Raw genomic sequence first — 26,386 nt, 5'->3', positions numbered from 1 at the left:
AATATTGTTTTCTAGTTCTGCAAGGCCTCCAAAGGAATGTCTCTGGAGACATAGGTACCTGGTCTTAGACAGGGCGGACAATGGCATAAATAATGCTCTACGCTTTCTATCTTCTCGCCCATAAGACAGTGACCTGTTAGAAGAATCACAAATGGCGATTCACAAGTATAACCGATTGCGATCTGTTTTCGTCCAGCTTGGGTATGTTGGCTCCATAGGCCATCTCGCGTTAGCTTGTTCAGTGAACTGAGATCGCAGCTAGTACTTGCAAGTATTTAGAGAAGGATTCACCCAGCCAGCAGAGGTGATTGTTTGCAAGCTGGTGCTTGCGAATAAGACTTACGCATATTGAAGACATCGATGACCAGACGTCGGTTGATAATAAAAGGAATTTACATATCTATGCTAAAATCTTAATTGTAAATTTGTTTTCCTTAAAACTTTTAATAAATATTAAAATTTATGATTTTTCTTTGGTTCTATTTTGTCAACAGCTGTCCGATAAGATCACGACTATGCAGTCCACAACGGACTCTGTTCCTACTGAAAAGCCTGCTGCAGCTACTGCCACTGCGAAAACCAGCTCACAGTTTTCGAGAGCAGTGTACCTGCTATTTTTTTTCAAACTTCTCATTTAGCTATTTCTTACAAGAACTACAATTTCATCGAGCCTGAAGTTTGGCAATGGAGAGTGGTCAAAATTATTAATTTGCTAAAAAAACTCTTTAAATTCTTTCAATTTAAATAAATTTGTCTTTATCTTACTACCAATAAATTTTGCTACAATTACATTTATGTTTGTAAATAACTACGTATTTAGTATAGTACATGTGAAGATATTTTGCAAGTTGTTAAGCCGGTGCGTCTTGAGCAGACCGCATTTGTAAGAATTTGTCTAATTATTTGAGACATTCAAGCAAGTATGTACAATGTAAATTTAAATTATGAAAATTTATAATTGAACATTTTAAAAATATACTTATTTGGAAAAATAGAATTAAAATACTGAGTTGGTATGCAGATAACTTTAATATTTGTTGAGGATTAGACCAGCAAGTCTACTAATTGGAGCAATAACAAGATTGCCTGAAATGCTGAAATGTAAAGCGAAATACAAAAATAGCATTTTAAGTAAAAGTTCAAAAATTATTTTTTACCTTAAGCGATGTTTGTATTAATTGGGTTTTTTAGTTCGTTATTGAATACGAAAGTTATTTTTCTCGTTGCTTCTGGTCAAATTTAATACTTTTTATTTAGAGCGCACACACGAGTGTAGCCAAATCCAAGTCATTTTCGTCGGCTTTGCGTATCATAACAGTAACATGATTTTGATAACGGCCGGTGGAGACTAAACGCGCAGTAGTGACACCACAGAAAATGGCTTGTTCGGGTCCTAAAAGAATTAGAAAATAGCTCTTAAGACATTCTTGTAGTGACACATGTTCGGTAATTTAACATTTTCTCGGACGTGCGATTTGTTGTTATTTTGTCTCCTTATTACCTCTTGCAGAGTTCACCCGTCATTATAGAGGGATTTAAGGAATACTTTCAGGCGGTTCTTATAGAACAGATTTTGCTAATTTATTGATTTAGGCAGAGATGAACTAACACAAATCTTACGATTTTGTGGCAATGGCAATAAAATAGCGTACAAAAAAGTTATCGAGGATAAAGTTTAAAACCAAATCAGATTCCTGGAAAAACGCCTTGCAAATATATGAGCAAGACGGCCTCTCAAGACACCTCAAGACACCTCCAGACATACCTCGATATATCCTGTTTAGAACTCAATGTGATAACAAGCACATTAGTTACTGTTACAAAATAGAGACCACTGCTGTTTATATCGCCATCAAAGCTAACGTTGTGGTGCTCACTGACATCCGCCCCTATGTAGAGCCGTCCTTGGCACCCTTCCTGTTCCACTTATCTCTGCAACCACTAACCTCTAGGTTGAGGTTGGAAATATGGAGCCGAGAGTTGGGCCATTGATCATGCAATTAGATCCGTGTTTTACATCGTGAGGTTGAGTCTTCCATTGACAGGTACTCACGTTAAAGCATATTGAATAACATCTAGGTTGCATGCTCGAGTATAGGTGCTTGCGTATCACGCCTACAGCTTTCACCTTCCCTTCGCGTAATAAATACCGAGTCCACGCGGGCCGGGTGCAGAAACCTTACCTCCTGATAAGAGCCTCTTCAAGAAAGAAGCGTTCGCTCGGCCCACTTTATTGTGTTGCAGATATATCTTTTATTGACTCACAGCTCTAGTTGTCTCCCTCTAACATCCCCGTCATTATTCCCCCAACTTCATTTTGTGCAGTTAATTTCAGGTCCCTTCTTGTCCTGCTTGTTTCTGGGTTTCGGCCTTCTCTTCTGGGCCGGCATATATGGATTATAGAACTGCAATATACTCCACGCATGGTCATGGCTACTGTTTCGTTTGTATATTGATCTATCCACCACCTCAATCCGTGCATATGTTTCATCCTTTTGAAGGCCCGCAACCCTTCGGCCAATTCAAGGACACTTTATTGCTTTACCTTATCAACTTAACTGGCTAAGAAAGTGTTTTTTATCGAAACCAGACTATGGAAGCAGAGGAATAGGACGCCCCCACTACGCTGGAAGGACCAGGTGGAAAACGATTTCAACTCCCTTAGTGTGACCAATTGGCGCCAGTCGGCAGAGTGACTGGCGCACCTTTTGAACGGTCATAACCGTTTAAACAGTTAAGCGCCAGTTAAGTAAGTACATAAGTAAGTATCAACTTAACCACATTGTACCATTTCGCTAAGTCGAAGGATGGTAGCGGTATATTTGATTCGTTCCGACAGATCTTCACCTTTGCTAGGCGTATGCCCATTGGGATTGCTGCGATCTATTAGCGCTGAAATGAGGGACTTCTTTCTTTGTTCTCTCATCTTCTTAGGAATCTTCGATTCAGCTAAAATCTCGCCGCAATTTTTCGATTTGCCAGTAATGCTTTTAATGCCTTTCGAGCTTAAAGCTTTTATGAAAGACATTTTTATCTAATTACCTTGCTGATCCGAGTAACCACAAATTGCTGACGCCTTCTCCATTGCGATTGCGTCCAGTCCAGACGAGCCACCAACTTCCAAGCGGTCATCATACATACCACACTTTAATTATTTCATTAGAATTGAACAATCTTGTATCTGGCAAAACTTTTCACACTTACATCATAATTAACTTTTGTGCCACGCACATTCTTGCCACCAATTTTGAGATTCGTCACTGCCACCGCAGCTGGAAAGAGCGCTGAGATTGTGCAATTCCGTTGATAACCGAAATTAGCCATGTAGTAAACGGCAGCCGTATTCTGAACCAGCACATTGCAAGCTGTCGCCAAACATAATGAATGTGAAAATAATTATTTCTTATTAAATTAAATCAACTCGCCATTTATACTACATTTGCGCGTAACATTGCACTTACGTTGTGTTATCTTGTGGAATTTTACATGAGCGATGAATGAGCCGCGGTAGGGAATGCGATATTGCAACAGAGCAGCATTTTGATTTGAGCGAAAGAATTTCTTATTAGCGACACGTGGCCTGAAACAAAAGAAATAACAAATTATTGCATAAACTTATACAACTGTGATTGTTGTTGTTGCAAATGTTGCATGAATGCCACTTCACTTGCCATCGTTTATAATTGTTGCAAAACTCAATGACGCGCTCTTCTAAACTGTGATGATGATCCGTAATGCCAGGAAAATATTCGCCATTCAACTCCCAACCGTCGACGAACTACAAACAAAGGTTAAGATAAAGAAAATGTGTGTAAATTAAAGAAACTTGCAGAATTTGCATTGAGTGTTGGAGGAAAGTCAGTTTATCGCTGACCACTTTTTTTGCTTATGCAACTTTTCTTGTTACTCTTTTTGTTTTATTTTTGCATTTTTGTTGGGCTTCTTGATTTGTTTGGTTGTTAGTATTTCACTTACAGCCATTAAACCGCCAGTTGCACAATTTACATCATACTGCTTCATTGTTATTTCTACGATTGTGTCGGGCTCACCAATAACGTAAAGACCACACACTTGGGACGATGAATCTTCTACATCCGTTTCCATAGGAGGTATTTCCTTCGTATTGATCATTGAATATTGTGCTTTTTTGAATACATAATCGCCGGGCTCCGAAGTAATGTACATACAATCTGTATAGAGAACAAGACAAACGTACAATTATAAAACATAATTAGGTTGACTAGATTATAATAATAGAGATTCACATTAGGTTGAGTGTCTCCCATTGAAAAATAAAAGTTCTGAAAAACCGCGCCTTATTTTCAAGCGTAGTTTGAAAGTGTATTGACAATATTTTTATTATTGTTTGGATAGTGAAACTGTTACAAATCTGCAGGAAGTACATATGTACATACATAAATACATTTGATACCAATCGATAGACGTAAAAGAATTTAAAATCATTTACGTAAAACTGTTTTTTTTTTGACCCAGCCACTTTTTTAACCCGCAACTTGCAACAAGTTTCTTTTGTGGAACCCCTTTGGTTAGGTTGAGCTGGCTGGTACATCCTGCCGTAGGCTGAATGAGTCCGTAAAACCAAAACCTATGTAATCAAATAATTCCGTACTAGAAGCTTTCTAGGACGTATAGCACTTGCAGCTTATAGATCTGACAGCTGTACCACTTCTAATAGCTGGAGTCTTAGCCTGGCAAGCGCAAAGCACGAGCAGAAAATGTGCTCGATCGTTTCCTCCAACCAGCACTTCCTACATCTGCTATCCCTAAACAAGCCTAATTTAAAGATTTGTTTATCCAGAAGGCATTGTTCAGTCAGAATCCTGATCATGAGTCTACAGTTATCTATTTTTAATTGTATGAGTAATTTTGTTATTCTAAGGATGTAAGATCTACATATGATTCACGCCTTTCGCGCTTCGTCTATCATGTGTAACTATCGCCTTATCTCAATTTCGCCCAACCTAATTGGGTCGTCTAGGTGCAAGCTTAGGCGGATGCGTCTTTTTTAGCTAGTTCATCCGCTTTATCATTCTCATCTACTCATATATGCTCTGGGACCCAAAACAGATTTATGCTTCTCCCTATCCCGATTCTTTCCGGGGATTGCTTACACTCTAACGCACTTTTAGATGATGCGCCATGCGAGACTATAGCTTCTATTGCGGCTTGGCTATCAATATAAAAGTTGACGCGGCTGCAGTTTAAACTTCTTTCTCCCAGTGTTTCTATTGCTTTGGTTACGGCTGCTACTTCCACTTGAAACACGCTACAGCGATCTAGCAGCTTGTAGGATCTATTAACTTCCGGCTCAGCACAGTATACCTCAGGGCCTACTATGTCCACTACTTTGGAACCATCGGTGTACACGTGTATCGCCTCTTCCGCCATTTGGGCTTCCCTTGCGCCAAAAATCCACCTCTATTGTGGCTCTAAGAGACCCTTCGAAGTGCAGATTCGGTGTCAGGTAGTCTGTTCGTCCTGTCATTGATGACGCTATTCTACTATGGCCGTATGTTCTGCGCTCAAAAACGTTATATTCTTTGCCATCAGGTCTTCGGGAAGATTGTGCAAAATGGCATAGAGTGCAGCCATCAGGGTAGTTTTCAGGGCTACCGTAATGCCAAGCATTGAAAGCTTGTATACCTCTGCAGTTTGTTGAGGAAAGTTTCTTTTTTCGTGTGGCTGCCCCCCAAACAAAGACTCCATAGTATAGGATAGGCTTAACAATCGCTGTAAATACCAAATGAGAGAGAGGGCGATAAGTCGCACGTACACCCCAGCATTCCTTTACATGCATAAAGTTAAGACCATCCATGATCGCCCTTTTAGAGACATTATTGAATGCCTCCGAAATGTCTTAGAAGACTCCCTATATTCCAGGGCTTTATCTATGCTTATTACCACCCTATACAATGCGGTGTCTACCAGCTTGACTTTTATGTATGCATGTTGTGTTTTTTAGAGTAGTTTTCATCCACGTTGAATGTTATATACACATCTTTCAGACTCTCAAAAGCTTTGAGCAGAAATGATGTTAAGCTAATGGGTCTACAGTCTTTGGGATACATATGACCGATCTAAGAGTGCAGCAAATAATTCAGTACTATGCTCCCATCGAATATTGTTGTAAGCCATTCCCCGACCGCTCTATTTGAAATTTGCAGCATTGCCGGAAATATACCATCTGACCCCAGCGATTTAAACTTAGAGAACATCTTCACCACCAATTCCATCTTTGCCTCTGTCGCCAAGCCCACCCTACTCACTCTATGACCGAAGTGCAAGTGCTGACTGTTGGCTCTTCTGATAATCTCACAATGGGAAATAGTGTGTCGAAAAGCACCTCACCTATTACATGACCATTCCCTGTTCACTTTCTTTATTAGTCCCTGGACTATGTTTCCCTTTGCTAGGACTTTCCCCAACCGCGCTGTTTCGCTGGAGCACTCGATGTCCACACGGAAATTTTTCCATGAGACTCTCTTCGCCCTGGAAATTGACCTCAACAGATAACTATACTCGTCCCCAAACACTGCGCTTCCCGCAGCATTTGCCAGCTTAAAAACTTTGTCTACCTGTCTTCTAAGAAGTCGCAGCTAATTGCTTCACCATGGCGGTTTTGCTTTCCCTCTGGTTCTTCTTAGAAGGCAATATCTCATATACGCAGTCATACACGTCTTCAGGAAATTATTGAAATCCTCCAGTTCCTCCACATTGGCAAACTCTTAGGATTGTCCAAGTTTTGTTTCTACATGTTTCTGGAATTTGAGTGCTGAATGAAGCTGATATACGCATGGTTGGAGGAAGATGGCAAGAACTATCCAATCATACATAAATATATCACGTTCCGAGCTCAACGTACTATCAAGAACATTGCTGTATGTTGGACTAACATACATATATAAGGACACTTCCCCTGTTAGCTATCTGCAAATTGGTTTCAGGACGTAACAAAATAGAAATTCGCCTCTCCCAATCGTATCTCCTCCTCCCCACTAGAGATATACGCCGCCGATAAACGCCGCCGCCGCCGCCGATAAACGCCGCCGCCGCCGCCGATTAGGGTTGTCGGCGCGGCGGCGGCGGCGTCCGGCGCGGTACTATATTTTCTACTCGTTTAAGACTGTTTAGGCCATTTATTGTTCAAGTCGAAAATTGGTCGGTGGTCGAAAGTCGAAAAGTGGTATCAGCTGATGCGCATCACTGTCAGTTATAAGAAACTAATTGCGAAATTTAACTCTTTCTAACTGTTCAAAAGTTATTTAAAAAACAGGCGTTTTCGATGTCAGCATAACACGGACTTTGCATCACCCAATTCACCAAGTTATTAAAACAAAATACTAAAAGAAACGTTATATAATAAATTTATATAATCACTTTCCAAATATTTTCAAAAAAAAAAAAAAACTTACCCACGGCGTTTCAAATTGTTTTCAAGTTGTTAAAAAAAGCAAAAAAAGTGCCGATTTTTTCAAGAATTTTATATAGCGATTGGCTGAAAGAATAAGCGAAATCAGTGATGCAAAATCCTTTAGTAGGCATAAACACTCCTTTGAAATGTTTTTTTACCTCATACTTAAGTTGAGAATATATGTACGTATGAGAAGGGTTTGAAAAATCACTTGGGCTTGCATTCAAACATCTGTTGTTTATTTGCGAAACTATACAATAGCGTCTGAAATGTTAATTTTAATTTTCACACTTCATCCTTCAAAACCCAAGTCTCCCGGTTTGGCATAAAGTTGGCGGTCCTATTCAAAACTTTTCCCTAGGAGTTAATTACATTGATTACAGCCTATCAACCAAGTTTAAATATCACCTACACGTTACGGCTCCTTTTACAAATGTGAATACGTAGACACATATATGTATTTACCAGGTGAGGCTTTGTCCTTCGCAAGAACACTCAAAGTGGTGAAGCAAAAGCTTTCCAAGACAGTGGAAAAATGACCATGTGTGCTACTACCCTAACGAAGTGGACAGCCGAACTAGTCTGAAAACTGAAGCTACGCGGTCATCCATAATGAGCTCTTATATCATTAGGCCGGAAAACAGCAGTAAACATCTTTCAACTTAAAATCGGTCGACTTTCATTCTAAAATATCGTTTTGATTTAACGAAGACTATTGAAATCAATGATGTGAACACAAACGTCTACAAACTTTGGTCTACATTTTAAAAATTTTATCCAGGGTCCTTGTAAAATTTTAATTATATAGATGCGCCGAGGATTATACGATTTTCACCCATTACGCAATGACGGCATCCATGGCCGAACTCCACAACGTTTCAATTTGTTTCTCTGGTGTAGCTCGGCAAAAGAATCCGTTGGAAAGTCTTCGGAGCTACACCTAGAGCTTCTAGGAAAATGACGTCGACGAAGGTATGAGTTCGAAGTCGCAGTCCTATAGCTTCCGTGCTGGCATATGGTGTGAGGGTCAGAAGGCCTGGTAGCGACTGGTGGTCGGAATTGCTACTGTTCGCACATCGGGAATAGCTCTTAAAAACAGCTAAAAAAACTGGAGGCGCCCTGTGCAACGAGTTTCATGAGTATTAGTAGACCATTAATAGCAACCGTAAGTCAACTTTGTGCGTGGCCGCCAAGGAGCCACAAATGATTTAAAGAATTAGTGATCGCGACGATTATTAGGAGTTAACCCTAGGTGGAACTACGCTTTGCACGGGATATGCAGACAAAAGTGTGGCTATTTTATGTATCTCTATTTCTTTTCAGCAGAGGCAGCAGTACCAATTCCAAAGACCGGGGCTAAGTTCGAAGCCTCTCTGGAGCAAGTGAACGAGGGACAATCCCTCCGCAAGGAGCTACTCCTGAAAATGTTTGCACAGTCTGCCAGATATTGAGGCAAAAACCTCGGATCTTTCCGAAATGGCGTTGATTTCCTTAAATACATACAAGCAAACTCTTTCATAAATACTATTTTTTTAAATCGAAAAATCAAGCTTTTTAAAGTAAGAACACCGGCGTACGCCGGCGCGCCACACACGCCGCCGCCGATTAAGTGATCGGCGTAAGTCTCTACTCCACACGCATTGTGGTGGGCATTTGCATGCGCGCCTATGATTGCCCTGTACGCCTTTCCTTCTGTACTAACCTCTAGCACTTCACCAGTGCTGCCTCCGCAATATGGGCCACATAGCAGGATGTCAGGATAAATGTCTGCTTATTTATCTGCTCGACGGCCACCACTGCCAGGCCTACAGTAGTGTAAGGCAGCATGTATGAATGCAGCTGTTTGCTTACCATGACTGCAGCTTGCACCCTTCTTTCAGTTTGCAAGTAGAAGATGCCAGATCTACGCGCGTTGAGCCCAGAAACCTTAGCTCCTGGATCAGGCCCACTGTATTTGAGGTTTATCTGTAAGACTTGCAGCACCATTTGTCTGATTGTCCCCTTCCAACACCTCCGTCGTGACGTTCACGTCCTCCTGTTGCCCCTTTGGTTTAAGGCTTTCGAGGTTCTCTTCAGCCTCTGCCGATTCTTGCAAATTACGATTGTTATCCTAGGACTTCTTTTCTCGAGGCTAAAATGCCGTGATGGGTGCTCCTATGTGCGACTTGCAGCCCTATTTAGCTCTTTGTTCTCCCCTAACACCTTCGTGGTGGCGTCCGCGTTCTCCACCTGTCCCTTCTAGGTTGTTAGGATTGTTATCCTTGGGACTTCTTTTCCTGAGTTGCATATACATTTTACCTGTCCTGGAGTACAAGTTGCGTGAACAATATATCCTCTGCCTGCTTGTTTATTTGGAAGATGTAGAGCTGATCCTCCTCCGTAGGTCAAGATACAGGAAGTACCTTCTACTTCTGTGTCTCTATATTTGGATTCCGACTCTGCAGAAGTCTCAGCGTAGCCTCAGACTTCGTCACGCGTGGTATCCGTACTTTAATTTTTAATACCATGAGGACCAGCGCTTTATCCAACACCCCTTTATCGCGCGTTGGTGCCTTGTCTTTGGCGGTTTGGAATCACTTCCTCCAGCCACTGCAAGCTGCGATCTTGTCGCATGTTAATCATGTTTGCCATCTTCACAGCATTGTTCGCCACGGGTAGGTGAGGTTGACAATTGGGTTGGGGAAGCTATAAATTAAGCTGGCAAAGCCTTGAATGGGTTGCGCTACACAAACCCTTAAGCATGCCTGCCACAGGTTTTATTCTAAGCCTCCTAACCCGCTGGAGAATGCCAGCCCTCACGCCAACGACAAGGTGCCTACCCTAGGAACCAGTGGCGGTGAACCAGTTACTTTTTTAACATGACATGGGCGCTCTTCGAAAGTACATTAAGAATAAACAGTATAATGTCCCCAGTGCATTACTGGTTCTCTTTCAACCGAGTGGATATGAATTAATACGTTTTTACTGATATCGACAACACTATTCAGCTTTTAGTCTCACTAAACAATTATACAACTAATGTTACTGTATTTACTGCTCCTGTGCTTAGTTTATTAGTTATTATTAATAGTTGTATGCTTATGCCGTGCCATGACGTCATAAAATGATCTGCAAATATGCAATAAACCGATGTTCGGCTGGAGAGTAATGCAAATAAAATAGGCTCACCACATGTCCTCTTAGCCGAACAATAATGGTGCGTATACGCAAAGTGGGACTTCAAGAAATTACTCTTAACTCACCCAACCGTATTTGTGCGCGTATCACAGCATAACCAATAAAACGTGTAAATGTAATGATTATTGTGAACTTAATTTGTACGTGCTGTTTTGCAATGTGACAAGAGCCATAAATTTAATGGTCTATAAACTAAAATAATTCCTATAGTGGGCGAATAAAAGCTAAGTTATCCAGCGAGAAAAATTTTGCATTTTTGAAGGCCTGAACTGTGATAATCTTATATATAAATACACAAGATGAAAAGATGTGGAACCGTTTTCTGTTAAACTATAATTCTAAGGTATACAAATTATATATGTATTGATAGGAAATTTTGAGGGGCATAAATATAAATATAAAAAATTTGAAAAATTATTTTAATATAAAAAATTTAACATAAAAGTCACTCCACTACACATGCACTTATTCATACTATAGACGCGCTGTGTGTGTGTACTTGCTTTTTGTGTACTATGCTGAATCGTAAGCATGGCCGAGGAGTTGCTTTGTACAAAATAAAAATTAAACAAAAATACATAGCTGATCATGCATCAAGTCTATTTCTTTTCTTTCCTTTGCTTTGCATTCTATTCTTTTATTTTCCTTTCCTTTGTTTTCTTTTCTTTGCTTTCCTTTCTTTTCCTTTCCTTTCCTTTCCTTTCCTTTCCTTTCCTTTCCTTTCCTTTCCTATCCTTTCCTTTATTTTCCTTTCTTTGCCATTCCTTTCCTTTCCTTTCCTTTCCTTTCCTTTCCTTCCCTTTACTTTCCTTTCCTTTACTTTCCTTTCCTTTCCTTTCCTTTCTTTTAATTTTCTTTTATTTCCTTTCTTTTACTTTCATTTCTCTTCCATTCATATTCCTTCCTTTCCTTTACTTCCTTTCCTTCCTTTCTTTTCTTTTATTTTCTTTTCTTTTCTTTTCTTTTCTTTTCTTTTCTTTTCTTTTCTTTTCTTTTCTTTTCTTTTCTTTTCATTTCCTTTCCTTACCTTTCCTTTTCCTACCTTTTGTTTACGAGAAGCAGATTGATTAAATCATACCCTTCCTGCCAGAGCAATATAAAATTTCCCTATTTTGTGCTTACTTATTCATTATATTACCCATCGAATGTTCCTATTATTATATTAAAATGACAAATTATATTTCTTTTACTTTCATTTCACTTCCATTAATTTTCCTTCCTTTCCTTTCCTTTCCTTTCCTTTCCTGTCCTTTCCTTTCCTGCAATCTAGTATAATATAAAATACAAAGACTTAACAACAAGCATTTGGTATGGTAAGTGTAGAAAAATGTAATTGTAAAGTTTTGACTTGTGACATTATAAACACGCTTACTATATTGGCTGCACTTCTATGTTTGTATGTATGCATATGCGTAATACATGCATGTAAGTCTCCTTCTGAATGAGAGCTAGTGGCTTGTTACTGTGGTCTATCCTACCACTTCAAGGGCGTTCATTTGTTGAACGACTTACTCTGCTTTCAAAAAGAACGCTATTCTACTCGGATCCGAAAACATATATAGTTCAAAAGGTATACGGTTCTAAAAAAGTAACCGGTTCTGAATAAGTAACCGGCTAGAAAAGGTACCTATTTAAAAAAAAGTAGCCGGTTCAAAAAAGTACCCAGTTCATAAAAAGCCTGTATTCTAAGAAAATGCCCGGATAGGAAAAATTACCTGGTTCTAAAAGAGGATCCTAAAAAGTATTTAGTTGAAAAAAATCACCCGGTTCATAAAAGTACCGTGTTCAATAAAGCTAGAGGTGTGTTAGCATTCGTAAACCGTTGATCAAAAGAATTTAGCGATCCTTATGTTACGAAACCCCTTTTTACAACATTATTTAGACCAATAATGGAATATAGATGGATAGTCTGAAGTCCGCGTATCAATTTCATGCGGATTGGTAAGAATCAATTCAAACTGTTTACTTTTCGCCTTAAGGGATTTTTTGTATAATCTATCCCTCATACCAATCGGCTAAAACTTATTAGTCTTCCTACCCTTTCAAGTTGTCGAAAGATGCTTAGAGTCATTTTTATAATGAAGTTAGTGAACGGCTTAGTTACTAGTCCTTTTCTATATAATAATATAATATATAAACCAACATAGAAACAATTTTGAATTAAATTAGCGCTTACGCAGTCGGTGTTAGGATTATAATTATTACTCAAGCATAATTGATAGCTCGGAATCACTTTTTAGCATTAAACATTCTATTCATTCGTCTCAAAATAATTAACAATTCACTTATCCTTCTAAGCTGATTATTATTATTTTTTAACTATTAATATGTCAGTAGTACTTAACCTATCTTTCTAGAATTTTTCTTAGCTTATGATTTTAACAAATCCCTGCCTTTCAAGGACTCGGCAAAAAAAATTACAAATCCGTGCGTCGTGATGCGCCCCTCGTGTCGGTTGGGCGGGCTTTGGGGGTAAAACCGATGGGAATTATAAATAAAAAACAGGTAACAGGTTCTAGGAGGTATCCGAAAATGTATCCGGACCAGAAAAAGTATCCGGTTCAAAAAAGCATCCGAATCCGAAAAAATACCTGGTTTTCAAAAAGTACTCGGATCTGGAAAATTAAAGCACATGAAACTAAAAAGTGAAAACTGTTCCTATTTTAGAAACTAAGAGAAATATACATTTAAAAATGGTACACATGTTTAGGAAGGAAGGGCGACAAACTGCAGTTCAGATTACATTGGACAAATTTTTACCTCCAACATCTGTCCATACATAATTTTCAGAATTAAATTGAATCGCCACTAAATATTAACTAATATAACTCAAATATGCAACTTATCCAATTCGAACATGAAACTTTGTGTTTTCTGCATACAAAAACCTACGTCAAAGGAAAATGAACAGTTACCAATTTATACCTACCGGGAAATGGCCTGAATTTGAACGCGCGAACGGGGCTAATTACACTATGATTACTTATTTCATCGTAGTGATTATTAAATAATTCAGGATTATGAACATAAATGTCTATAAAGTCCGCAATCTGTTAAATTTGTGTTATAATTTTTTTTGTTTTGCAAAACAAAAATTACTGATTAGTTACTCACATTAATATTTATTTAATAACTAGCAGACCCGGCAGACGTTGTTCTGCCCTAAATTTGGCCTATCTAATAAGCTTTTTCCGTCTAGCTCTGCCCTACCCCTCTACTCTTTTTCCTAATCCTTTTATTCACTCCTCCCTCCGTCTTTTTCGCTTCATCTCCATTTTCGTCTCATGCTATCTCTTTCCCAGTCTCCTTCTCTCTTTTCTCTTCTCTCAAGTTTTTCTCCTTCTTCTTCATCTCTTATTGCCAGTCTCAGAGGGTGGTATGTATTTTGTTCCAGCCCGTTCCGAGTCTCAGTCCCAGTCCCACTCCGAGTGTCAGTCTCAGTCCCAGTCCTAGTCCTAATCCCAGTCCCAGTCCGTCTCTGGTATACTTCCCGGAAAAAAGCATCGTAAATACAAATATAGGCAAATTTATATACGAAATTTCAGGCAAATCGAATAGGACGTATGTAAATAGGTATGTGGGTATTATTAATTCTGTCTTTATTTCGGCTTCGCATGCATATTTATCAGTTTTGCCAGATTGATGCGGCTAAATCGAATGAACTTTAGAGCTCTCAGCAACAGCTTTCATTTGATATCCATATTGTATAAACACATTCTAGGGGTACCCGGGTGGACCGAAATGTAAACTTTTTTTTTTCAAATTTTGATTTTTTTCTAAAAAAAAATCATAACTCAAGAATGGCTAAACCGATTTGGAATTTTAAAACCAACTAACCATCACCTCTCCTTCCTGTATCTTTCCTAAAAATTTCATGGCAATCTTGTCGAGCCGTTCTCGAGTTATTGAGTGACAATCAAAATGTACACTTCTTTTTATATTTATTTATTTAATAATAACAAATTTTGTGTTTTGCCACAGAAAGAATAAACATTCGTAGTCAGAAAACTAAAAATTGAAAAGTTTTTATCGAAAATTGTTTTTAATTAAAACATCCAGTGACGAAGTGTTAACATTAAGGGGTGGAATAAGAAAAAAACTTACCAGAGATAACATGGCTTCCGAAAACTGCATTATTTGGATAGAATTCGAAAGACTTTTTAACCATGGGCCAAGCCTGTAAGAAAATTAAGTACATATGTATGTTAGTAAGTAAGTGTAGCGAAAAATTATAGACACGTGCTGCATTTCACTTTCACTCGAATTCTCTTGCTGTATTCGAAAAATTTAAGTAGATCACTCGAAAGGCAGTTTTAGCACATACTTGATGGTTCTATATTTATTAATGAAGAATGTAGTTTTAAAGAAGGAAAATATTAGTGAGCAGTACTAAAATAAAGGACTGGTTCGTTAAATCAAGTTTGATGTTTAGCCATGCAATATACCAATATTAGTGGTAATCTGAATTTTAGTCAAAATATAGTATTTAAAAAAACGAATGAGATATATGCAGAATTGGGCATTTTTCGAACAAAATTATTCAAAAATTATAATTCCAGGAATAAACTATGATTAAACAATTTTTTTAAAGATAATTTATTTTTGAATAATTTTCCTATTGAAAATTAGTTTCAAAAACTCATAGTTTGCTCATTTATATAGGTTAGGTTAGGTTACGCTCATTTAAATATGAAGCAACAAAATATTTTTTGATGTCAACTGAAATAAAGCAACTTTTCTTGTATTTAATATTCGAATAACGAACAAAATATATTATTCGTCACAGATAAAATTTCTTTAAATAAAAAAAAAACTCTCTCGGCCCGTATCGTGTGTCGTATCAAGTTTTCACTCAAATATTGAATCAAATTAGCTCTGAAATAGTGAGTCCGAAAAACGACATGTGTATGCGAACTAGAAGCCTTCGCGTTAGATTAGATTTATAATTTATCATAATTTGTATAGATTGGCAGTTTCATATACATATATAAATTGAGTGGAAAAAGGATTTCCGATACGAATGGTAACACACGATACGGGCACTGTATTCGAATAAATTTTGCCCAACTCTGGATATATGTACTATAATAAATGATGCGAAAGTTCCGCGTTTGCGAATATGAATATGCAAGATTAATAATATGAACGGAGGTGCTTGTAAAAAGTCAATTATTACTGATTTGAATTATTTCCGCTGCGGGTTTAATAATATTGCATATATGTATGTGTGCATGTTCTTATATATGTACATTCCAAGGAATATGTACATATGTATACTCATTTGCATGCGGCATAGATGTTCATATTCTACGTGGTATAAATCAACTCTCTATCCCAAAGACAAGGGAGACGACACAGAGTCATTTCTCCGTTAGTAGTAGAGATATAATTAATCGCATTTCGTAGATTTGTTAGGATAGAGACAGCTGAGTTCAGCTTGAAAAATTAGAAGTACGCTAATGCGAAAGCACAGAGAAGTGAGTATCCAAAAAATCGGGTTATAATAATTAAAGATTCGGTAACTGGAAGTTGATATGAAACTACATAACTTGAAAATAAAATAAAGTTTGTTTCACTTGTATCTTTGACTTAAGCTCCTTACGTTCTTCTTCTTCTTGTAGTGATAAAAAATACTGCCCGAAGGTTGTGTGGTTGAGCACTATCGATAATGATGGTCCTCTGTCGGATCTTGATCCGCTAGATTCCGGAAATTAGCATCATTAAATTAATAGCCCGACGATCTGGGGAACGATTTGGTATGACTATGTCGAGCCTTCCAGGTCTGTGGATTTTAGTTAACTCTTACTATAGACATGCCTATCGCGGGAATATTCTAAGACTCTTAACCCGCTAACTACCTACGTTAGTTTTGTGATAATAACTTGTAAATATTAAAGACTTTATAAAAAGGTAAAGGTGAGTGATTGCTGAAACTGCGGTTACCATAATCGGCAGTGCAGAATATAGAGATAATTTTCATAAACTAATACTATTCTTCCGATGATTGGAAGAGGAGTACGACTACAGAAAATAATGGTGTACAAATCTATGCGGACGTCGCCAAAATTGCTTCAGGTGTGGAGGCCCGAACCTATTCGCATTTTATAGAGCTTACTCCGCCGTTCAGACTGTCGTCATATTGTAGTATTGTCAAGTCGTATCGTCAAGTCCTCGCGAATTTGGCAAGCCTTCGGCTCACTCCAGGTCTGGAATAAAACTGGCAATTTATCTATATTTTCATCAAATTATCTATCTGACATCAAAGCAGCAATAAAGGCGCTAGATGCTCCATAAACTAGCCCAAAGCTAGTAGGGACATGCAAGCAACTGCTGAATTTGCCAAGGCTCTAGACATTATCTGTGCTCCGGGTAACAGGGGAATCGAAGGATATGAGACAGCTGATGAGCTGGCAAGTAGCGGCTCTTCGAAAGGAAAAGAGGGAATAACCAGCGTCGAAGTAACATACCTCCAGGGGCAGCCAAAGACGAAATTTGAAAAGTTTACGTGTACAAAGCTCAGCAAAAGTGAAGAGCACTACGAGCTCCGCAGTTTCAAGAGCTATACGGCCAGATTAAAGGGAATGAAGGACAATGAAGTTAGTAGATTTGGGGCCGACAGTTAAAAGCTTATATCGGGTCTGCACAGGTAATTGGGCTTTAGGCACGCATGTGTAAAAAATTTATTACTCCAAATTAAAGACCACTGCAGAAGAAGAAGACGTAACTTCCATAAGGACTGTTGGAAATCGAAATACTTCAGATTTTATAACCAGCTCATGCTGGTTGAGGCGAACCGCACTATTTCTGAACTAGCGCAGAACTATCTTATTAAGAGACAGTACATAATCTAATTCTGTCCCCTCGCGGTGCTTTCTACTGACACTTTTAAAATTTTGATGTCTTACGAAATGGTCAGTGTCCCCCTTTGCAGATCTTTTGAACTGGTTCAGTCTTGGTAGTTCTTTGATAGTCGCTGCTTTTGTGTTATTAATTTAAATTCACATACATAGCACAGAATCTAGCGCTGTTGTCGCACCCTGTATCCGACTAGCATCAGTTCAGAGGTAGTCCTTAAAAGGTTGCAATACTTTAAGCTTTAACAAATAAGCTCGTCATATGTTAAATATATCCCAACCTTTTGCTTCTCTCGACCTTACACAAAATGCATGAAGCAAGCCCGTACCTAAACCATACATTTAACTCATTTGTTAAATGCGAAGGATTCATTATAATTCCGCCGTACTCTTTCTGCTGGTGAATTTAATAAGTAGTTCGTATGTATATTCAGCTACCATTTTCATAACATCAAGCCCCATGATTTACTTAACTTCACTATAGAAACTTAATTATAGCTTAATTATTTTTATTATTATTGTCATTATTACTTTAAGGTGAACAGCCCGGTGAATACGTAGCTGAATATTTATAGAAAAAAAAAAACCGGCACATGAAAATGAATGAGAAGCAACAAGTTTGCAGGTGCTATTAATTCAAATGACGATAGAAAAATGCTGATGTGATAATAGGGAATGAATAAACTTATGCTTTGGTAATATTTGGCTGCATTGAAGGGCAATGCAAGTTAATGGAAGAACCACTAAACGCGTCATGTAAATGTAAATTGAAGCAAATGTAAGGATTCAACTAAATGCAACAACACCAAAATTGCTCTTAATGACTTGTTTTTGTATGTAACCATGTCACTTTGGTTGTAATTGTGAATTAATTCGTTGGAATGCTAAAAGGTTGAAAGGTAAGGAAATTCAAATAAATTTACTGACTTAATAAGATCCTTAAGAATCCGATGAAATTTGTCAAAATTGTTATGCATTAAATTTTTCAACTTTTGTAATTTGAGATTGTCCTTTTAACTCATTTGGTAATTAACATAAATTATGATTAAGGACGATTAAATGATTTCAACAACAAAATCTACAATATTAAATACGTTTGTACAAATAAGGTAATCACGGTCAGGTAAAATAATTTTCCAAAAATGTTAAAGAATACAAAAACAAGTTGCCCTTTGTCATAAGCGAAGACATAAAAATTAATTTTCTCCATAAAGTAAACATATGTAACTACAAATTATTTGTACTGGGAGCTGATATAAAGATTTACTTATTAATTTCTAATGAGCCAGAAGGTATTTATGTATGCGCCTTACTTCATGATTTAGTAAAAAATCTAAAATAATTTCAAGACACAATGAAGTTTTTCATATACAAAGATGCGTTCAACGCAATCTTATGCATTCCAGTAACATCGACACATTCACGTAAAATGTTGCGTGTGTAAATATGAAGGAACTTCAGACTTGACAGTCGAAGTTTATTTCGCCTTGCCCACTCACATACAAAATTTTGCGAATTACTTTTATAAACATTCTCACTGTACAAGAAATATACTTGCCAACATATTTTGTGTTCTATTCATTTGTTAAATTACAGTTTTCAACTTTGAAGAATGCTAGAAAAGTTACCAACGAATGGGAAAAATTATTTTCCTTGCAAAGTGTGAAAGCACCCTTAGCCATAGGAAAAGTGTCAAATTCTTCTTCTTATGCTTTGCTTGCAACAAAAGTTGGAAGTTGGCTACTTTTTCATGTCAGGCGCCAGTGTGGCTCAATCTGCCGGTCTCCATAAAAATACTCATAATAAGTTTGCGTTAAACGCATCTATATAAAAACATAAGGCCGATTTTTCCTCGAATTGTAGTGTATCAATGGGTTAAAAAACTAATTTTGTGATATGAAAATCAGTTAAGAGCAGATATACTTGTAATCGTTCACTCCAGTTAAAAAATATTTATGAAAGTATTATCTCCCGCATCAGAATAAAGAGATCGCAAAACATGATACATATAAAATAAATGTAAATATACACATTTTTGTGCACCCAGCAGGAAAAAAGCTAAATACAAACTAACTAGAAGTTGGTTTCCAACAAACCAACGTGCGCAATGATCTGTTTATTTTCTTTAAAAAAGCCAACTACTTGTGATTTAAATGACCGAAAACAGTCAGTGTCGAAATATAAGTTAGGTTATTGCCATTATATTATACTAAAAAGCCTTCCCGATCTGCAAAGCATAACGAAAGTTAGCAACAGATGGCTCTCATTCGGACCCCGGCCTGGTTGTCGCAAAGATCATAATATTGACGTCTGGGACTGTACTAACCTGGAACCACCTTTTTGAAGTTATCTAAAAGTCTTTCCAAAACCCGTCAAATAGTAAGGTATTAGTTGACTTTTTTTAGTAATCGACCATTTTTTCCTGCATTGTTGATCTATTTTAGTCCCAGCTCCACCCCTTCATTTGCATGGCAAAATTCACGCGGCACAAATACGGAATATTTTATAAAAACTAACAATAAAAAGGACAATGACAAATAAAAGAAAATACAAAGTTGGATCTATGAGCGAAATATTCATCAACACAAAAGTTTTTCTAAACCCACACGGAAACTTGGCAAGATTGAATTTGCAGAGTCATTATTATGATTACTCATTTAAACTTTTTTGTGACTGGACAAATTCATTGAAGTGTTTGTTAATCTGATTTTATAATAAATTTGATTTATGAAGTTGATAAGTCCGAAAGTGACAACAATACTAAAAGTAACGTGAATTTCGTAACGCCTTTTTAATGTAATCAATTGGTCCTTATCCGTGACTTGAATGATTTTATTTTCAGTTGTTACGTGTTTTTATGTGCATATTTTGAATATTAATTTTAGATTATGTTCATGTTTTTTTTTGTGCATTAGCATGTATGCAGTATGAGGTTGCTATTTTGCATTAATATTATTTTTAACCACAGAAGTAAGCCGATTCGCATCAATTTAAAGTCATTTATTTACAATTTGATGTTTGACAAGTGTCGACGTTAGCTGTCACATTGCAGTTCATCAAAGATATTAATGATGATGGTGTTTGTTAATTCTAACTTTGTTTATGCAGCCAATGACAATTTTGGCGTGAGACTATGAAGCTGTCTTACTTACTTCCTTACTTACTTAATTGGCGCTTAACCGTCTAAACGGTTATGGCCGTCCAACAAGGCGCGCCAGTCGCTCCTTCGCTCCGCCAACCGGCGCCAATTGGTCACACCAAGGGAGTTTAAATCGTTTTCCACCTGGTCCTTCCAACGGAGTGGGGGCCGCCCTCTACCGCTGGACTATGTTGATGTCTGCGTATAGCTCGTACAGCTCATCATTAAATCTTATTCGGTACTCGCCCTCGCCAACGCGTAGAGGTCCATAAATCTTTCGAAGAACTTTTCTCTCGAACACTCCCAAAGCCGCTTCATCTCTTGTTGTCATGGTCCATGCTTCTGCCCCATATAGCAGGACGGGTACGATAAGTGACTTGTAGAGTGTGATTTTCGTTCGCCGAGAGAGGACTTTACTTTTCAATTGACTACCTAGTCCAAAGTAGCATTTATTGGCAAGATTGATTCTTCGCTGGATTTCAGTGCTGATGTTGTTGCTAGTGTTGATGCTGATTCTCAAATAAACGAAGTCTTTTACTATTTCGAAATTATGGCTGCCAACAGTAGCGTGGTTGCCAAGGCGCGTATGCGCTGACTCTTTGCTCGATGACAGCAGGTACTTCGTTTTGTCCTCATTCACCATCAAACCCATCTTTACCGCTTTTTTCCAGTTTGGAGTAAGCAGAACTAACAGTGCGGGTGTTAAGGCCGATGATATCAATGTCATCACCATATGCCAGTAATTGCACGCTTTTATAGTATATTGTACCAGTGCGGTTAAGTTCTGCAGCTAGTATAATTTTCTCCAGCATCAAATTAAAGAAATCGCACGATAGGGGGTCACCCCGTCTGAAACCTCGTTTAGTTTCGAACGGCTCGGAGAGGTCCTTCCCAATTCTGACTGAGCTGATGGTGTTGCTCAACGTCATTTTGCACAGCCGTATAATTTTTGCGGGGAAACCAAATTCAGACATAGCAGCATATAGGCAGCTCCTTTTCGTTCTGTCGAAGGCGGCTTTAAAGTCGACGAAGACGTGATGCGTGTCGATTCTCTTTTCACGGGTTTTTTCCAAGATTTGGCGCATTGTGAAAATCTGGTCGATGGTAGATTTACCAGGTCTGGAGCCGCACTGATAAGGTCCAATCAGCCAGTTCACGGTGGGCTTCAATCTTTCGCACAATACACTTGAAAGGACCGTATATGCGATATTAAGAAGGCTGATTCCACGATAGTTGGTGCATTTTGCAGTATCCACCTTCTTGTGGACTGGGCAAAGAACACTTAGATTCCAACCGTCGGGCATGCACTCGTCCGCCCATATTTTGCTAAGAAGTTGCTGCATGCGCCTTACCAACTCCTCACCGCCGTACTTGAATAGCTCCGCAGGCAATCCATCAGCGCCCACGGCCTTGTTGTTTTTCAATCTGGTTATTGCTATTCTAACTTCTTCATAATCGGGCGGGGGGACATATATTCAATCATCATCGATTGCGGGGGGACATATATTCCATCATCATCGATTGCGGGATCGGGTTCTTCATCTCTGCGCGGTGAATTGGTGCCTCCATTTAGGAGAGCAGAGAAGTATTCCCTGGATAATCTAAGCACTCTCTGGACATCAGTTACAAGGTCGCCGTTTTCGTTCCTACAGGAGTTTGCCCCGGTTTTAAAACCTTCCGCCTGTCGCCGTATTTTTTGGTAAAATTTTCGGGCGTTATTCCTGGTGGCTGGCAGCTCAAGCTCCTCGCACTCACGCCTTTCTGCTTCTGCTTTTTTCTTCCTGAAAAGGCGTCTCGCTTCCCTTTTCAACTCACGATAGCGTTCACACACTCCTCTTGAGCGCTCGCTTTTAACGTAGCCCTGTAGGCAGCGTCTTTTCTATCGTTGCAACGCGTCATTCTTCATCGTACCAGTTGTTTTTTCGCGGCCGCCGGAAACCAAGTTTTTCCTCGGCGGCAGTAGGAAGTGCTTTGGAGATATGCTCCCAATGCTCCTGTATTCCTTCAGGATGAGTTGTGCTCTCAGAGAGCAGGTGTGAGAGTTGAGTTGCGAAATCATTGGCAGTCTGTTGTGATTGAAGATTTCCGACGTCTAGCTTTCCTTGTGTTTTTTGTTCCTTGATTTTAGCCGCGTTGAGGCGGGTGCGTATTTTGGCTGCAACGAGATAATGGTCCGAGTCGATGTTAGGTCCTCGGATCGTGCGCACATCTAAAACACTGGAGGCATGCCTTCCGTCTATCACAACGTGATGGATCTGATTGCGAGTATTTCGATCAGGAGACAGCCATGTAGCTTGATATATCTTTTTATGCATGAACCTCGTGCTGGATATGACCATGTTTCGAGCACCGGCAAAGTCAATCAGCCTCAGTCCGTTAGGAGAAGTTTCATTGTGGAGGCTGAACTTTCCGACTGTAGGGCCAAAAACACCTTCTTGCCCACCCTGGCGTTAAAGTCACCTAGCACGACTTTTATATCGTGACGGGGGCAGCGCTCGTATGTGCGTTCTAATTGTTCATAAAAAGTGTCTTTCACCTCATCGTCTTTCTCCTCTGTCGGCGCATGGGCGCAGATGAATGATATATTAAAAAAATTTGCTTTTATTCGGATAGCGGCGAGACGCTCGTCCACAGGCGTGAACGCCAGCACTTGGCGGCAAAGTCTCTCTCCCACCACGAACCCGACGCCGAAACTGCGCTTATTCGTATGGCCACTCCAAAAGATGTCACAATTTTTGATCTTTTTTCTTCCTTGCTTCGTCCAACGCATTTCTTGGATGGCGGTGATGTCAGATTTTGCTTTGACGAGGACATCAACCAGCCGGGCATCTGCACCAATCCCATTCAGAGAGCGGACGTTCCATGTGCATGCCCTCAATTCATTGTCCTTCAAACGTTTGAAGCTGTCTTGCAATTGAGTAAATGACCGGTAACAAATACTGCTGAGAATGCATGTGTGGGTGTTTGCAAATTTTCGAATTTGAATTGAAATTCTGTTACAATGTATTTATGAGGTAGCTTTAGGCTTCAATTAATAGAAGTCATAGTGATATACAATTGTTAGAAAGATATGTATGTACATTGGTACATATTAGGGAGTTTGATTTTTCAAAATTTTTCTAAAAATGCTTTTGAAGGAATTTTAAAATGCCAGCTGATACTGCTTAAAAAGGTTGTCCACTTTATAAAGGAAGTGCCAAAGCTCTTATATTTATTTAAGTATATTGGCCGCCCCTGTGGTGTGATGGTAGCGTGCTCCGCCATCCACACCGAAGATCCTGGGTTCACGCCACGGGAAAAGCAACATCAAAATTTTAAAACCAAGTTTTTTCAATTAGAAGAAAATTTTTCTTAGCGGGGTCGCCCCGCGGCAGTGTTTGCCAAGCACTCCGAGTGTATTTCTGCCATGAAAAGCTCTCAGTGAAAACTTATCTGCTATGCAGATGCCGTTCGGAGTCGGCATAAAACAAGTATGTAGGTCCTGTCCCGCCAATTTGTAGGAAAAATTAAAAGGAGCACGACGCAAATTGGAAGAGAAGCTCGGCCTAAAATCTCTTCCGAGGTTATTGCGCTTTACATTTATTATTTTTTATATTCGACCACAAAATCCACTATTGCTGTCGTTACCAATTTGACTGAAAAGTTTGAAAGTTAGGAAAAGCTTTAGCATTAAATCCAAGATCTAAGGAAAGTTGCTAAGATTTAAATAGTCTACACATTGAAGGCGTGACCTTTATAACCAAAATTAATAGCCACGCCCTTTTGGTTCTTCCCAGATCTCCCGTGAGTTTATGTGTTCCTCGCACAAAATATTTTCCAATAAATAACAATGGGGTTTCATTATCTACAAAGACAGCCATTTTGAATAACGCCAGATGACCTTGTTTAAAAGTTAGAATTTAGGTACAACATGAGGGTAAAAATTTTTTCCAGAAAAGAAAACGCCATAAAACTCCCTTACTAGTCAAGAAAACCAACGACTTTTATATGTATATACATACATATACTGTCAGGTGCTTTTCTGTATTTGCGTTGCCAAATAAATTGGTGGTTCACCCTTGGCTTTACATAGTTCCTTCGGTTTTGTTTAGTAGTAGGAACATACATTTATTCAGGTTGAGTAGACTGCCAAAATCGCGAGTACTCCATGCATGCATGTATGGAGTACTCGCTATGGACCAAGCTCAAAGTGCTCCAAAATTAATCACAATTCATACAAAAAATATGGTCCAATTATAATTGCGATGTTCTAGGACTGGACCATATATAGTGTACTCTCTCCTATTAAGCGGACAATTTTTTCAGTACCAAAAATATCCTTAAGCTTTTTTTAAGTTTTTCCCTTTTGAGCGGACAACCCTCCCATAACAGGACGTGGACACTTGCTTTTTACCCCAAAGGGCTTTTTAATTTCCCAAAACCGGACAGCTTACAACACTTATTCTTTTCATTAACTCTTTACCATATTCGTACAGCTGTTGCTAATTCACTAATACGTGCATGGATGTAGGGGGCATCCCCTAAATACGAAGAACCTGTTGTCAATACAGTAAAAAACATAAAAATGTATGCACCTATTGCATACACGTAGTTAATATCTTCTTGTGTGCGTACGTACGTGAATCGCAATGCGTAAAGTAGTGTTGAGTATTAAAGCCAAAGTTAATGTCATTGAAATTCATAAGAAAGAACAAGTAAGGAAGGCTAAGTTCGGGTGTAACCGAACATAACATACTCAGTTGAGAGCTATGGAGACAAAATAAGGAAAATCAATCTGGGGTAACCCTGGAATGTGGTTGTATAACATGTGTATCAAATGAAAGGTATTAAAGAGTATTTTAAGAGAGAATAGGCCATAGTTCTATGGATGAACGCCATTTAGGGATATCGCCATAAAGGTAGACCAGGGCTGACTCTAGAATTTGTTTGTACGATATGGGTATCAAATGAAAGGTGTTACTGAGCATTTTAAGAGGGAGTGGGCCTTAGGTCTATCGGTGGACGCCTTTTCGAGATGTCCCCATTAAGGTGGACCAGGGGTGATTCTATAATGTGTTTGTACGATATGGGTATCAAATGAAAGCTGTTAATGAGTATTTTGAAAAGGAGTGATCCTTAGTTCCATAGGTGGACGCCGTTTCGAGATATCGCCATAAAGGTGGACCAGGGGTGTCTCTAGAATGTGTTTGTACGATATGGGAATCAAATGAAAGGTGTTACTGAGCATTTTAAGAGGGAGTGGGCATTAGGTCTATAGGTGGACGCCTTTTCGAGATATCGCCATTAGGGTGGGCCAGGGGTGACTCTAGAATGTTTGTACGGTATGGGTATCAAACGAAAGGTGTTACTGAGCATTTTAAGAGGGAGTGGGCATGAGGTCTATAGGTGGACGCCTTTTCGAGATATCGTCATTAGGGTGGGCCAGGGGTGACTCTAGAATGTGTTTGTACGATATGTGCATCAAACGAAAGGTGTTACTGAGCATTTTAAGAGGGAGTGGGCATTAGGTCTATAGGTGGACGCCCTTTCGAGATATCGCCATTAGGGTGGGCCAGGGGTGACTCTAGAATGTTTGTACGATATGGGTATCAAACGAAAGGTCTTACTGAGCATTTTAAGAGGGAGTGGGCATTAGGTCTATAGGTGGACGCCTTTTCGAGATATCGCCATTAGGGTGGGCCAGGGTGACTCTAGAATGTGTTTGTACGATATGGGTATCAAATGAAAGGTGGTAAGGAGTATTTTAAAAGGGAGTAATCCTTAGTTCTATAGGTGGACGCCTTT

At 38.9% G+C, this 26,386-nt stretch overlaps 1 protein-coding gene across 1 annotated transcript in view; it reads right to left on the bottom strand.

Annotated features, from left to right (window-relative positions):
- Positions 1 to 745: 745 nt before the first annotated feature.
- Positions 746 to 26,386, bottom strand: part of LOC137245724 (corticotropin-releasing factor-binding protein) — a 43,057-nt gene continuing 17,416 nt past the window's right edge. The window contains exons 3-10 of the mRNA XM_067776837.1: positions 14,714 to 14,786; positions 3,976 to 4,190; positions 3,672 to 3,778; positions 3,462 to 3,580; positions 3,205 to 3,365; positions 3,043 to 3,145; positions 1,158 to 1,393; positions 746 to 1,094 (exon numbers count right to left, since the gene is read on the bottom strand). Coding sequence (XP_067632938.1) covers positions 1,254 to 1,393; positions 3,043 to 3,145; positions 3,205 to 3,365; positions 3,462 to 3,580; positions 3,672 to 3,778; positions 3,976 to 4,190; positions 14,714 to 14,786 — 918 coding nt within the window. The 3' untranslated portion in view covers positions 746 to 1,094; positions 1,158 to 1,253. The remainder of the gene's footprint in view (positions 1,095 to 1,157; positions 1,394 to 3,042; positions 3,146 to 3,204; positions 3,366 to 3,461; positions 3,581 to 3,671; positions 3,779 to 3,975; positions 4,191 to 14,713; positions 14,787 to 26,386) is intronic.

Source organism: Eurosta solidaginis, chromosome 1 (assembly GCF_040869045.1).
Source record: "Eurosta solidaginis isolate ZX-2024a chromosome 1, ASM4086904v1, whole genome shotgun sequence".
NCBI lineage: Eukaryota > Metazoa > Arthropoda > Insecta > Diptera > Tephritidae > Eurosta > Eurosta solidaginis.
The sequence above is the reverse complement of the archived record's forward strand: the minus strand, read 5'-3'. Positions and strand labels throughout refer to the sequence as shown.